Raw genomic sequence first — 14,803 nt, 5'->3', positions numbered from 1 at the left:
AGCAAATCACGGAGCCGAGGCGACAGATCCTCGATCAGGGCCATGCATGGAGGAAAAGAATGGCTGACTTCCACAAGTTAGACCTATTGGATCTCTGGCTCGGTCGGGTGCGGCTATCGAGGCCCGCCTCCACCTCCGCATTCTGCTGCATCCAAGGGCCAACTGTGAAGGAGACCCTGGGCTGGGTCGGGTGCAGGTTCCCCAAGTGCGTCCGTCTGCCCCGCTCTAGAAAATGGCAGTCCCAAAGCTAAGACAGCTCTGCAGCTCCTTAGGCCGGTGGACCTCGGCATCTTTCTGTGCTGGTTGGGGACAACTTGGGGCACTCAATCAGCTTGCTCTCCCGGCCGCCCCACCTTGCATGGAGTTTTGGATAGCAGTCCAGGCCCCGGCTCACCCCCGCGTGCCCGCTAAAACGTCACTGGGGGACGAACCGAGGCTGGTAAAGGTCCGAACCAGAGAGATGCGACGGCCAGCCCGGTAACATTTTACCCCGGACTCACCTCTCCGACCGAGAACTTTGACGGCAACGGCAGACCTGCAGCGAATTCGACCGACTACCTCTCTTCCTCGGCAGCCAGTTCGACACGACAAGTACCCCTGCGAATTAAGAACTTGGGACAATCCAGCCAATTGCTACTACAATCCGCGATACTCGACTGTAAACCCGCACTGGACACGACCCTTACTCTCAGCATCCATTCTTTCTGCATACCAAGAACGGCACAGGACAAGATGGCAGGACGCGTGCGACACCCAATCGACCAGCAGGCGCTGGAACGGTATATCGAGAAGAATGTGCCGCAGATCAAGACGCCATTGGAGATCAAACAGGTACGTCTACGGTCTGCCTTCTGTGCCAGCATGCCCCCTCAGTGCCCTGTCCTCTCTTGCCCATGGCCAGAAGAAACTTCCTTTTCTTGACTGACTTGGTCCTCTCCCACAGTTCGGTTTTGGCCAGTCGAACCCGACATACCAACTCACAGATGCGACGAACGAGCGCTTCGTAATGCGCAAGAAACCCCCCGGAAAGCTCCTGTCCAAGGCCGCGCACAAGGTGGAGCGCGAGCACCGCATAATCCACGCCCTCGAGCACACCGACGTGCCCGTCCCCAAGGCCTACTGCCTCTGCGAGGACGAGTCCGTCGTCGGCACCGCCTTTTACATAATGGAGTTCCTCGACGGGCGCATCCTCGAGGACCCGGCCATGCCCGAGGTCTCGTCGCCCGAGGAGCGCAAGGCGCTGTGGAAGGCGGCGACGCTGACGCTGGCGAAGCTGCATAGGGTCGCGCCCGAGGACGTCGGCTTGCAGACGTTTGGGAAGAAGAGCGGGTTCTACGATCGGCAGATTCAGACGTGGACTACGATTTGCAAGAGCCAGGCGGCGGCGGTGGATCTGGGGACGGGGGAAAAGGTTGGGGATTTGCCGCATTTTGGGGAGATGGTTTCGTTTTTCAGTAATAAGAGTTGGCAACCTAAGGATCGGGGCACGTTGATTCATGGGGATTATAAGATTGATAATCTCGTTTTTCACAAGACCGAGCCGAGGGTCATTGGTATCTTGGAGTATGTCTCTCCTTCCCCCTTTCTTCCCCTCTTCTCTTCCGGTCATGAAGCCCGTCACGGAAACTAACAAAAACCCTAGCTGGGAAATGTCCACCGTGGGCCACCCCCTCTCAGACCTCTGCAACTTCCTCCACCCGTACTTCACCGCCTCGCGCGCGGGAAGCGGCCTCTACGCCAACGACGGCTTCCTCCCCGGCGCGACACCCGGTCTGCCGACGATTGAAGAGATTGTCGGGTGGTACACCGCCGAGGCGGCGCAGGCGCCCGCGGGTTCTCCCGTGGGCGGCGGGTGGACGCCCGCGACGGAGCTGTCGTGGGGCGCGGCGTTTAGTCTGTTCCGGCTGGCGGGCGTGTGTCAGGGCATCGCAGCGCGGGCGGCGCAGGGGCAGGCTAGTAGTGAGCAGGCCAAGAGGTTTGCTGTTACGAGGGGCCCGTTGGCGGAGTTTGCTTGGGAGCTTGTTGGGAGGAGTCAGGAGGAGAGTGGGGGGAAGGCGAAGTTGTGAGGCGGGTTGGTGGGTGGGATGTAGGTGGCCAGCGCTCGGGAGATGTGAAATGTGAGGTTCAACTGTGTTGTAATGTGGTGTTTTCTCTGCAATGACTGACAGGGTGATGGTGAAACTGCCGTTGGGTTCTATGATGCAGTATGTATGCTGAAGAAGTCACAGGCCGGTAACGCGCCATGGAGCTCATCTTGACAGGAAGGTATAAGTCTAGACAGAGACAACAATCAGAACTAATTGGTGAGCTTAGCGATGATCGCAACTTGTTGGTCCTCCAAGAATAACGTTGTTCAAACTATGCGTACGGAAAGTGTATGGACTTGCTGCTGCCTTCAATATCTGCTAGCTGGACAGGTATGCTGTTATATTATCAACTTCCGATGTAATAAAGAAGCTCAGTTGTTGAGTATTATATAAACATCTTCTTTTCCGGGACCCCATTGTCTACATTCGACAGCTTGAATTTTGTGATTGCGATGCTTAGTCGAGGTGACGGTGTGGTGATAGATACTAAGGTGGGGGATATCTTTAATGCTTACTTATACTATAATATGAACGTACACATAGGGGAAACAGTCAAGTGTCTCGGACTTATCTTAAGGACTATGATATTCATTTTCGAATACTTTCTAAGAAGGTAAAAGGATAGGGGGTTAATGGTAAGTACTTAGTAAGAAGTAGAGGAGATAGAAAATATTGTGCATAAGCTAGACTACATGTGATGAGAGGGTGTCATTAAGTAATAAATTCTCATAAGCCTAGTCCTATCATATGGGGTTTCGATAGCCAAATACAACCAAGGCAGGAAGGTAGTTTCCATTAGCCGGGAAGAAGACCAGCTCCTGTGATAGCATATTTATCTGACGTGTAATTGACGGCAAGCTTCCTTCAGCTTCGCCCACCAACCTCGCCAATCTATTCGGCCTGTGGCTGTTCATTGCTGAGCTATCATTGACGACAAGAACACGTTGTTCACCAGACCATCATCACCGTCTTAATATTCGCAAGCGGCCGTTTCGGGTTTCAAGCCTTTTACCGTCTCCATGAACCGGTAAAGGTCTAACATGTATGCTTGGACTTTGTCGCTGTCGTATGATATTTCTCTGGGGGTGCCCGAGATTTTGCGCCGCCTCGTCAACTCGGCTTTGGTGACCACATGGGTATGCTTTGTCCCTTTCATGTCGACTGTTCTGATGAGAGAGCGGCGATGTCACATCATCCCTGCTGAGTGCTGAGTGCCGCGTGGGGGATGTATCACAGAGTTTAACAAAGCAGTCTTGTAGTTGTTTTCCTCAAAGAATCTGCAGGTTTGACAGGCGAGCTGGGCGCTTTTTACCCTTGTAGGTAGGACTGGCGGTAAACGGTTCTCTATCAATCGAAATTTTGGCAGGAAAACAAGCAAGAAATGAACAGATATACCGCACTCGCCAACCCATGAAGCTTGCCGACCCGGCAGGTCAAAGGGGCGACATAAACGTCCTGTCCTGCTTAAGGGTATGCTGGTGTCTCGCGTCCGTCATCCAGCTTGGCTGCCCGGCTCTTGCGTATTTTGAGGTTTTATATATTATTGCTCCGGTGCTAAGCGGTACTTTACTCCTCGGGTGCCATCAGCGCCGAGCCACTCGATCGCATTCGTCGTCTATCGCACTTATCGACTCTGTGCTGATCCACGGTCTTCGATACACAGAGCAGCCCTTGGCCCCTCTCTTTTCGCATCATCCGCAGAAGCCAACCTTGTCGCAGCGCCACACGTGGCGCTGCCGGTTACTGCCGTACGATACCGCTTTCCACAAGCCGATTACCCGTCTTGTACGGTATATCCCATGGAGTGCGGATGGACAGCACTTTCGCCAAGACCACGAAATACCCACTATTACCCCGCATTTAAAGGGGTACTTGACGATACGTCACTTATCCCTATGTTCTTTTGCCTATTATCACCACTATTATTACCATTTTGAATGATGCTATGATGTCTTCTGGTGATTCCGATACCTCTATTGCATCTAATGCTTCTGTTACTTCTATACGTAGCTGTATAGTAGTTGAGGTCTACCCAGAAGACCTTACTGCTGTCGTGGATTATCGTGATCATATTCTTGTGTATGTTGCGTTCTCTCCTTTCCAGATGCAGCCAGGAATATCCCTCATCTGAGGCACCTGGATTCCTGCATTTTCATTGGTTGGTCTCACCCAGATTATTATGGGTTCAGATTGCTCGTTCTGGTCCGAGCATACCCGCCCAATTCCACTTCCGCACTTCAACAACTGCTGCCTGCAATGCAGACTGTACGCCAGAACGCTGCGACGTAGCAACAGTGCGGCCCCACAAACCTCCAGCTACCGAGCATGGCCTTCCGGGTTCCTTTCGGCCCCTTGACGTGCCGGCCCGGGCCCAAGAGGTACGGGGGCTGCCGGCAAGCCCGCTTGACCTATTCATGCAGTACGTTCCGCAGGGCCACGTTGAGCAGTGGGCCCAGTGGACGAATGCAGCACCGTTATCTAGGGAGGGCCCTAGGGCTAGACGGGCTAGAATATATAAGTAGAGAAAGACTTTAGTAGACGAAATCTACCTCTTCTTAGGGATCCTATTATATATAGGGATTTATAAGGAATCTAGATTATTAATCTACTAATCAACCTAGCAATAGAGGAAGGATCCTATTCACCTATTTATACAGTTTATATCCTAAGACCGTTTTTAACTACTGCTCCGGCGACTATGGATATTTAATACTGCTAAGTTCTAGCCTAGCTAGCCAGCCCGGCCAGGCCAGACAGGGCCGGGGCCGGAGCTAAGATTAAATACTAGATATATACCATAAAGTTAATTAGTGGTCAGCCTATATTCAAGAGACTGGGGATTCTCCTTATATACCTAGTTTAAACCTTATAGTTAATAAAGCTATAGTCCGATTTATAAGTCGATCTCTTAAGACAATAACAATTTTAATAAAACCTATTCTAACTAGCTATAAGATCTAGATCCTTGCCTAGTCTAGCTACTATAACTTAGAATATTTACCAAAATTCTAAAACTTATACTTAATTAGTACCCTAAAACTAGTACTCTATGACATAAGAAATATATATTAATATCTTAATGAATATAAGAGCTACATATATTTCATAAATATATCTAAACTCGTTGATTTTCTATAATTTTAATGATATAACGTGGTTTACCAGTCAGCCGCGCATTTCCTTATCGTATACTAAGTCGCTTACATTATATAATTAATATCTTTTTCATTGTTGGTTATATAACGTTTAAAACTTTTCATTAGTCTTTGATAAGAGTCACCAAACTAAATAAAAAGTTTTAAAAATTAATTTCTATTTAGAGATAGAGTAGTTATATCCTTATCAAAGACCCATATTTCTATTCCACTACTTATTTCAATATAAAAAGATTAAAGTGTCTTTTTCTATTAAATTTAACTAGTTATATTTTAAATATATTATAAAGATACTGAAATCTTTTTAATTAGTTATTATTCAAAGAAATTGGATAAATATGCAATTTAGTATGCGATAAGAAAATGCGCGGCTGACTGATATGCGCGGCTGACTGGTAAACCACGTTATTTATAATTTATAAATACACGTATCATAAGAGTTACGTGCTTAAGACGTTACATGGTAATAAAAGGCTCAACTGAAGTACGTATCTACTGAGATACAACGCTTTGTACGCACGTACAGCCCGTACGTAAATAAGCTTTACATATACATGTTAAAGCGCCGACAGGCACATATGCCCGTATAAACTTAATGCTCGGACTTAAGCATCACATGTGATTACATGTGATTACATGTGATTACATATGATTACATGTGATATTTATATTATATATAGACTACACTTTCCCACTATATCATAGAATAATCATCAATACAATCGATTCTCTGATTATCCCAACTCGTACCTCAACTTATTTACCTTTTCCCTTTTTGCCTACCTCTAACCTCTTAGTTTATCGTTTTTTATCTAGTTTTTAAGATAGAGATAAAAGTGCGTTTTTAAATCTATATAGTCCTTTAAAGATGCCTTAAGTCTCTAGTTTGAGAGTATTCTAGTCGTTAGTTATTATAAAGTTAGTAAAATATAGTTTGAATTATACAAGAGCTTTTTTTTTAAACAAAAAAGAGGCGGTATAGATAACTTCTTTAGTTTCGTTCTTAAAGTTTATTTTATAAAAGCGTTGGTAGGCTCTAATTTATGTAAGAAATCTCTTAAGTTATCCTAGAGTTTTATTAAAGGCTTGAGGTAAGTTAAGCCTAAGCTTCTCTTATCCGTTATATGGCGTAGTAATAATATTAGAAGTAGTATAGAGGGTATTGATCATAGCTTCACTTTTCGCGGGCGGCGACGGCGAGGTTGAAGTGGGCTGAAGTGGGTAAGTGGAAGTGGAAGTGGGCAATTGGCAATTGGCAATTGGCAGTAGTGGAAATCGGTCGATATAATCACTGGCCCCTCATTGGTCGGATTAGTTTGAGAAAGTGGGACACAGCCCCCCCAGCCAACTGACACAGCCCCCCTAGCAGAACTCTTCCAGTTTGTCTACATATCTAAGTATCTTGCATCGAGTCTTTCCCAGCCTGACCAATCCTATTGCTGGCAAATTGAGAGGGTGAAGCAGATGCCAAAATGGGAATAAACTTCATCCCGTCGGGTCATTCGCACATAACGCCTTCTTTCTCTGGTCAGAAATGGCTAGCGCCCAAAACTGTTTCTGGTCCGTGGACAAGTCGGGCCACGATCATCCATGCACGGGACCTCGGCGACACCTGCAAGCTGAAAGCGTGACTGCATTGACTCTCAACTAATCTTGCTCAGAGCGAATCCCAGATTAGGCATGCGAAGCTTGTAAAACGCATCTCTTCTTTACCATTGTTTGATGCGCAGGATGCTGCCACCCTTTCCATCAGAAAATGCGCCAGTGGCACGTACAGAGAGAGGTTGAACAGCCTTGATCGTGAGGGACATGTTCATATATTAATCAACTTGATAAAGTCTGCGATCAGCTTCATGTCCAAGGTCTTTTTACTCGACAGAGCTCACGTTACACATATGCCAAGAGAAACGAGCGGTTGGTCCCAAAGAGACGAGAGCACTGGCATAGGAGGGATCGCGAGGAGTGCACTCATTAATAGCCCGCATCTCCCACGTGCTGCACTGTCAGCAAGGAGAAGCTAGTATGCAAGAGCGACAGGAATTATGGAGTCACGAATTATGCGAGGCAACGAGAGAGCTGAGAAAGTATCCCCAGAGTCTTTCATAGTCCAGGCCACATAGTTGTAAGTGGAAACCCTCTCATTTCCAGGGGGGAAGCAAGCGAGAGTTCTCAGCAGGTCAACTGCCACGCTGCGTGGATATTCTTGGTCTTTGAGTGTGCCGGCCCGTGGTATTTAAACCTCTACCCCAGTCAGAGCCGTTGAACTCTGTCTCCCCATCAATCAAGTTATCAAATGGCAAAGACAGCGGGACATTCCCTTTCTCAGTGTCGGATGGGTCAAACAGTGGCCGGATGCTTGTTTCATAGTCGTGCGATGACGACGGTTGTGGGTGGTAGTGGTGCTGGACCCAGCGTTTCCCATTTGCCCGGGCAACCCTGAAGCGGCCATGATATGCGAGTTCGCTTCGCTTATAACTTGGTAACGCTTAGTAAGTTACTGCTTGCTAAGGGCGAAATGCCCTGGAACGGGCCTCTCTGACAATCTCCAACAAGAATGACACTAGGCCGATTAACTCTCCCCACCTCAATATGGCAGCTCCCGCTTCAATCTATTGATTTCCCCTAGCTCAACTCTGTTGCTGTACCTTAATCACGAAGCATGTCTCGAAGGCCGGAAACTGCAGAAAAACCCCCGAGGATCGTCCTCTTCGGTCTGTCCTCGGGGCTGACAAAGCTTGTGTAGCGTAGCGTCGGGGTAAACCTCCCGACGCCAATCCCGGATCGACAGGGCATCTTCACCTAGGTAGGCTCCCGCTGAGGTTGCAACGACAAGAGAAGAGACAAGTGGTCCGGCAACCGATCTGCTTGTTCCCGTGGACTGAAATATCGTGGAGCATCATCAGGTCTAAATACCCCTTCCGCCATCATCTCGAACGCTCAAGCCTGGAGCACCGCCGCAAGAAAAACCTGTCATTGGACTCCCGTGCGTTACGAATTCGTCTCAGAGTGCGGGCCCGTCTGAACTTTTTCTCTATCTCGGGCGGGAACAAAAAGCTGCCATCGGAGGCTCGCCGCCGCGACACCCTCTGGACCATCATGATGGAGAGAAGAAAGGGGGGAAACGATGGAGAAAGAGGGATACAGGCTGTGCTTCAACTTTTCTCAATTGCGACTGGTAATGATCTTTCTCCTTCTATTCTAATCCACCCACTCTCGTGGGCGCAGCGTTATAACCCATTATGGCCCATCTTCAGAAGGCCTGAAACGCGGTTGCAGCCCCGTCTTCGTCTGGACTCCCAGCTCGACATCTGCCCATAATCGATGCATCCCCGGCCGACGTGACGGGATGGTCGCCCTATCCGCCCCTTGACCGGTCGCCAGGCTTGGCCAGCAAGGACGCAAACGTAGGGCGACGCAGGCATGCCCCCACGGAGAAGACTCGGTCTTGGTCCTTGGACTCGAATGGGTGATCTCGATACATCAGCGCAGCCTCCTCCAGTATCCCAGAGTCTCCATAACCCCCTTCCAACTCCACAGAGGTCTCCATGAGTCTATAACCCGCGTAACGCCCCCGGCCCCACTTGGCATCTCCACCCACGCGACGGCATCCGTTCCAGAAGATCGTCGGAGCCGCGGAGGGGATCTGTGCTAGCCCGGGGTCCCTCGCCTGCCTTACCTAGCCTGCCCAGAACCTTTGAGGAAACACGGGCAGGAAGAGCTGCAGTCTGCAGAAAGACTGGATAATTTAGGCACAAGGCACAGGCACAACGTTCACGGTTCCTGAAAGTCTGTTGCTCTCTTGCCCATGTGGTCCACTCTGGGGGCTCTACCACTCCCTCTTACCCCCGGCCCTGTTGCTTCTTCCCTCCCACCTCGCCCTCACTCTCGCCCATCGGCTCAACACCAGCTGAGAAGCGCTGACACAAACATGCTCTCATCTTTCCAACGAGCCCCATCGTCTATCTTCCCATCCTCAACGTCTGTGACCCCTTGTCGAAACAAGCTCTACCCTTGAAGCAACTCCTCTTGTCATCGCCAAAGGGGGTAAGACCAGAAAGAGGAAATGGGAAGCAGGCATGTATAAAACTTAATAGGCTTCGCACATCGGGTAAAACGCAGGATTCCCTGTGCTCTTCCCGTTTGGATCGCTCGCTCACACTTTCCTTGAGTTCGATCTCTTCTTGGTTTTTTCTTCCCTTCTCTTCTCCTTCCACACTCCCAGCCGGTCTGTTTCTTTCTTGAGAGAGGCCATAACCAAACCTCTTTCGTTTCTTTCCCTTCCATCAACGCGGTGCTGGACACATTTGTTTTTCAACTTCCTTTCGCTACTAATTCAATTTTGACTCGTGAACCTTTTTCTTTTCGGTCCACTTGTCTCCTCTCATAGCCATGTCTTCTCCCATGATGAGAGCGTTGGCCGCCGCCGCCATGTTGGCGATGGCTCAAGCCCAAGGTGTCATTCTCGCGGCGCAAGGCGCCAACGGCCCTGCCAGCCCAGGACTTCTGGGTATGCACTTCCTATAATATGCTATGCGCAGACTTGATGACGGAGTACTGACGAATACTTCCAGTCGATCCCAACAAGAACGACGCAAACATCATCAACCAGAAGGAGATTGCCACCAACGTCGTTAACGAGTGCGGCCGAACCATCCTCGCGGGCAACATCGATATCGGCGAGACCACAGAGGCCCAGCTAGGCAACAACACCGTCACGAAAGTCACCAAGGGCTCCAACGTCGATGTTACCATCGCCCAGGTTAGCGCGGACGGCGCCGGCCCGTACAGCTGCGATCTCGACTTGACTAGCAACGCCAACGGAGCCACGGGTCAGACGAAGCTTCAGGTACAAGAAGAAGGGGCCCAAAGCGGACAGATCAAGCTCAAGGTCACGATGCCGGACGACTTGGCTTGCGTAGGAGGTATGTCTACTTCGTATCTCTTTTGTGGTTCTCGACATGGAACCTCCATCTCGCTTCAAGTTTGTAGGGACTAACGAACATGCTAATAGCCTCCACCGGTGACGTCTGCACCGTCCGTTGCTTCAACGCCAACGCAAAGGGCCCCTTCGGTGGCTGCTTCGCCGTCCAGCAGACCGACATCACACCCAAGCAGAACACCCCCGGCAACATTCCCACCGCCCAGACCCTCAATGGTGTCCTGAAGCAGGTCCAGCAGAACGTTGTCGACCTCCCCGCCGCCGTCAAGTCGAACCAAGAGGCCAAGACTCAGGACGATCAGGGTGTGACCGCCATCAAGGAGCTCCTCGGCAACAATGCCACTCAGGAGGCTGCTGGTCCTGCCGGCTCCGGCGCCAACACTGGCAACAACAACAACAATAACAACAACAACGGAAATAACAACAACAACAACAACAACAACAACAATGGCAACGCCAACACCGGTAACAACAATGCTAATACTGGCAACACCAATGCCAACACGGGCAACAACAACGCCAACACCGGTAACAACAATGCTAATACTGGCAACACCAATGCCAACACGGGCAACAACAACGCCAACACCGGGAACAACGGAGGCAACGGACGTACCAGGGGCAAGAACAACAACGGCGGTGCCAACACCAATGCCCAGAACGGCGGCAATGCCCAGACGGCCGGCAACACCAACGGTAACGGCAACGCCAATGCCAATGCCAACGGGAACAACAACGCACTTCCGTTGGCAACTGTTGGAAAGGGCAACGGAAACCGCCAGAACCAACAGAACAGCAACAACAACAAGCGTGCCGATGCACCAGAGGCCATGCTCCGCACGCGCTGGGCCAGGAGAAACCTTCGCCGCCGCGCCGACTAATCGTGACGCAAGATGGGAGGGCTTGGGGGGGCCGAGGCCGGCAGCGAGCCGCGCGTTGGGCATTCCCTATCCCCTTGTTTGAGCTTCATGTTGTGTGAGCAGGCCTTTCTTGGAAGCTGTTTCTCATTCCTACGTCGATGGGTCGTTCCCCGTCAGAGACGGAAGAGGAGATGATATCTTAGTTGTTAGTTAGCGAAATTTTATATTGAGCCGTGTAAAGTTTATCAAGTGGTAGAAATTCGGTGGTTGTCTATTTCTTCGACACCATAATTATTCAGCTCCCTCGCCATGTCAATCCACCGTCTATCGCTTGTGAGCCCCATTGTTTCTCCGGAAGTTCAATTATCTGCTGTGTTTGAAAGACTTGAGTGCAATATGGTCATCAAATCTCGAGGACATGCTCGCAAGCAGCAAGATGGGAAACTCCATCATTCGTCTTGCTTATCCCCGGGCTCACTTACAGCTCATCTCATGCACCGTAATTGAGGCCAAAAAAGACAGGGATGGATCACAAGCGAGGAGGCGCGGTCTCATAGTCTGACAGACCGTCAGACATTGATAGGCTAAGGGAAAGGTACTTATGTAGACAGGAGGATTCCCCCTCCACTCCTCAAGATGCAGGTAGGAGGCTATAATCTGTCATTTTCCGGCACCAACTGTGACTTCACGCTCAATAATCTTGCTCTTTACGTCATAGTTCAAGGCGCGGCTCAATCTTCTTGATCAAGGCAGTCATAGACAAGGCAAACCCACACGAACAGCAGGGTGAGCTGCCGCCAACCAAAAGCTCACGTTATAACCATCCACATCACCAATTCCTCAAGCCGACTCCTCAATCTTTCACATCTTCATTTCCAAAAAAAATCCCTAAGCGTCGAAAAAGCCCAGCAACAATGACGGCCCCATTCCCCCAAGCCGCCTACAAAATCACAACCCCGCGGCTCATCATCCGCAGCGCCGTCGTTGACGATGCAGAGGCTCTCTACCGCCTCCTCTCGACGCCCGAGAATCACCCCTCAGGAGGCGCTCAGACGAACATCTCTCCCGATATCATACGTGGCCGCATCGAGAGGTGGGGGCCGGAGTATGCGTCTGGGAAGAAAGCTATTTTGATGATTACAATTCGGGAGACGGGCGAATTGATTGGATGTGGTGGGTTCAACTGTTTTGAGACTGCCGAGGGGGAGACGTGTGATGTTGCGCTGAAAAGGATGAGAGATGAAGGGTATCAAGAGGGAATTGAGGAGGCCCCGGGAGATAATATCACTGGGGAGGCTCCGCGTCGTCATACCACACCGTATCTTACCGACTTTGGGGTGTCCCTCGATCATCGTTACTGGGGCAAGGGGTACGGTAGGGAGGTCTTGTGTGGCCAAGTCGACTTTGCCGTCGAGGGACTCGGCTGCAGTATTGTACGCGTTGAGACTGAGCTTGAGAATAAGCCCTGGCGAGCGGTTATGAGATCGATGGAGTTGAGCGAGCTGGAGACGAAGGGCTCGGTCAGCTACGGAGAGAAGGAGGTCGGATGGGTTTACAAGATCGACCCGGCGACGTGGGGGGACGTTAGGGGGAGATTGGAGAAGAGCGGAAAGTGGCCATTGTGACTGGAGATATCTTAGCTGCTAGACATAGGCATTGTTGTATGCTCTCTTTAAGAGGCGGTCTTTGAGTTTCGACGTCAATCGTGTTCTGCCCGGCGGCGGGAAGACATGTTTCTCAGCGGAAAAGGTGGTGGATGTGGCGAAAGGGAGGAGGAGCTGAGCAGCTATATTACTATGTTTCTTCTACGTACCACCCAGTACGAATAGTAGTCCTTAACTAAAAAGGCATGGTCCTATACCCGATAACATGGCTATCAACAACCGGGAAATGGTCTATACACCAATTCGACTATGCTGCCCCAAGCTCATTCATGACTCCCTTGGCCCAAAATCATCAGCATCGTCCTTCTATCCACTATCGTATGCCTTTTATAGGCTGTTATCTTTCAGCTTCATCTCATCGGCTAATTCAGGATACGGCGGCAATGGAAACTCCGAATCGTCGTTATTCGTATCATCAAAGAACCTCTTAGCCACCCAAGGCATCGCAACAACTCTAGAGATTGTCGACACAACTGATCCCAGCAACCATCTCTGCCAGGCCGTGACCGGATGCGCGACTCCCGGAAATAACCACGGAACGCTCTGAGTCTCCTCGACATAGGGGCGGAACGCAGCCTCGTAGGTCTCGAATGCCCGAGAAGGATGCTCCCCAGGTTTGAGTTTGGTGAGCTCGCCGGCAAGCATGTACCCTCCGATGATGGCAAGCGTAGTCCCCATACCTGAGAGGGGTGTCGGCGCAAAGGCCGCGTCGCCCAGGCAGATGACACGAGAGCTGGACCACCTTTCCATCTTGATCTGCTTCAGATCCTGAAAGTAGTAATCCTCCGCCTGCATCATGGCGTCCATGATCCGGGGCGTCTGCCACCCAGCGTCCAGGAACTCCCGCCTCACAAGCTCCATCTGGAGCTTCTTGTCGCCTCGTGAGGCCTCCTGCCACGCCGTCTTCTGCGCGCCTTGGCAGGGCATGTGCGTGAACATGGCCCGTATGGTGCCGTGCGGGTCGGGTCTGGTGGTGATGATCCTCGATCCCAGGGCCTGGTAGATATTCCACCAGTCGTTGTCCTCTGGAAGACGAGGGATGGCGGCATAGGCTACGTACATGTTCTTGTCGATGACGGTGATGCTTTCCTGAGGAAAGACTTGTTTTCGGACCTTTGACCACTGGCCATCTGCTGCGACTAACAAGTCATACTCTTGCACGTCTCCGTTGCTCAGCTCGACTTTGACAGCGGTTTCGTCGTTGGATATGACTTTGGCCGCGGTAGTGCCGAAGAGATACTCGATGTTGGGATGGGTTTTCGTGGCTTCGTACAGGACTGCAGCCAGGTCCCCTCGAAGGATCTCGAACTCTGACGTAGGGCTTGCAGAAGAGCCGTCCTTGACGGGAAAGGGTGCGAAGGGCCGCCCCTTTGGATCGATGAACTGCGTTCCTTTCTCCGTTGTATTGAACCTCCCTAGTTGATCAATGAGGCCCATCTTCTTCAGGACGGTGATGGCGCTATGGTTGACATCGACATTATGGCCGTAAGTAGGAATCGACTTGCACTTCTCCACGACAGTGATGCGCGCGCCGGTCCTGGCCAGAAACCAAGCCAGCGTAGGGCCGGCAATACCTGCTCCGCTGATGAGAACACGCATGATGTTGTGAGATCCAAGAACCGACTTGACTCAGTGAAATCGATGAAGATGACCAGATGCTTTGATGTCTCTGATTTGGCAAACGCTCCTTTTAAGTAGTTTGACCTCTACTAATCCATATCCGTCCTAATGTGTCTAAGTCTCGAAATGGCTGCGCCTCTTGGTATACCACCTTTGGTAGAAAGTGTGACTCCAACAGTACATGACCACCATCTTGGAAGGGAGGGTTCTGGCGCCTCTAACGCGGCCAGATGTGCTCCCAATGTGCCTCGTGAGTTCTGCATGCTGAAACCACAGTCGGGAGAATCAAGCATTTGCCAAGACGTATCCTCCCGAGGGAGCTCCCGCGTGTAGCTGACGCTAGTTTTGGCGCCTGAATCCTGATGAAAGCTGTGCCGTGCTAACCACGGCAACACTATCCGCATTGAGCATCTTCGCGTCATCGTCTGGAATGCCATGCATTTCTATGCATTAGCTAGCAGCACAAGGCTGTCTTTGT

The 14,803-nt window shown here is 50.7% G+C and overlaps 5 protein-coding genes across 5 annotated transcripts; 3 read left to right on the top strand and 2 right to left on the bottom strand.

Annotated features, from left to right (window-relative positions):
* Positions 1-378: 378 nt before the first annotated feature.
* BDP81DRAFT_470384 (phosphotransferase enzyme family protein) lies at positions 379-2,475 on the top strand. Its single transcript, XM_060594545.1, has 3 exons — positions 379-831; positions 944-1,563; positions 1,643-2,475. Exons 1-3 carry the CDS (start codon positions 733-735, stop codon positions 2,064-2,066), a joined length of 1,143 nt encoding a protein of 380 aa, XP_060447892.1. The 5' UTR covers positions 379-732; the 3' UTR covers positions 2,067-2,475.
* A 231-nt stretch (positions 2,476-2,706) lies between these two features.
* Positions 2,707-3,725, bottom strand: BDP81DRAFT_423842 (uncharacterized protein). Its single transcript, XM_060590104.1, has one exon. It carries the CDS (start codon positions 3,241-3,243, stop codon positions 3,058-3,060), a length of 186 nt encoding a protein of 61 aa, XP_060447891.1. The 5' UTR covers positions 3,244-3,725; the 3' UTR covers positions 2,707-3,057.
* A 5,906-nt stretch (positions 3,726-9,631) lies between these two features.
* Positions 9,632-11,062, top strand: BDP81DRAFT_448104 (uncharacterized protein; the record flags this gene model as incomplete). The annotated part of the gene is made up of 3 exons (XM_060592254.1): positions 9,632-9,749; positions 9,814-10,164; positions 10,254-11,062. 3 exons carry the CDS (start codon positions 9,632-9,634, stop codon positions 11,060-11,062), a joined length of 1,278 nt encoding a protein of 425 aa, XP_060447890.1.
* A 649-nt stretch (positions 11,063-11,711) lies between these two features.
* On the top strand, positions 11,712-12,757 carry BDP81DRAFT_423834 (gcn5-related n-acetyltransferase). The gene has a single exon (XM_060590103.1). It carries the CDS (start codon positions 11,956-11,958, stop codon positions 12,664-12,666), a length of 711 nt encoding a protein of 236 aa, XP_060447889.1. The 5' UTR covers positions 11,712-11,955; the 3' UTR covers positions 12,667-12,757.
* On the bottom strand, positions 12,749-14,261 carry BDP81DRAFT_423833 (uncharacterized protein). The gene has a single exon (XM_060590102.1). It carries the CDS (start codon positions 14,140-14,142, stop codon positions 13,033-13,035), a length of 1,110 nt encoding a protein of 369 aa, XP_060447888.1. The 5' UTR covers positions 14,143-14,261; the 3' UTR covers positions 12,749-13,032.
* Between the last annotated feature and the right edge of the window lie 542 nt (positions 14,262-14,803).

The sequence above is a fragment of the Colletotrichum phormii genome, assembly GCF_030913505.1.
Source record: "Colletotrichum phormii strain CBS 102054 chromosome Unknown BDP81scaffold_6, whole genome shotgun sequence".
In the NCBI taxonomy this organism is placed as follows: domain Eukaryota; kingdom Fungi; phylum Ascomycota; class Sordariomycetes; order Glomerellales; family Glomerellaceae; genus Colletotrichum; species Colletotrichum phormii.
The sequence above is the reverse complement of the archived record's forward strand: the minus strand, read 5'-3'. Positions and strand labels throughout refer to the sequence as shown.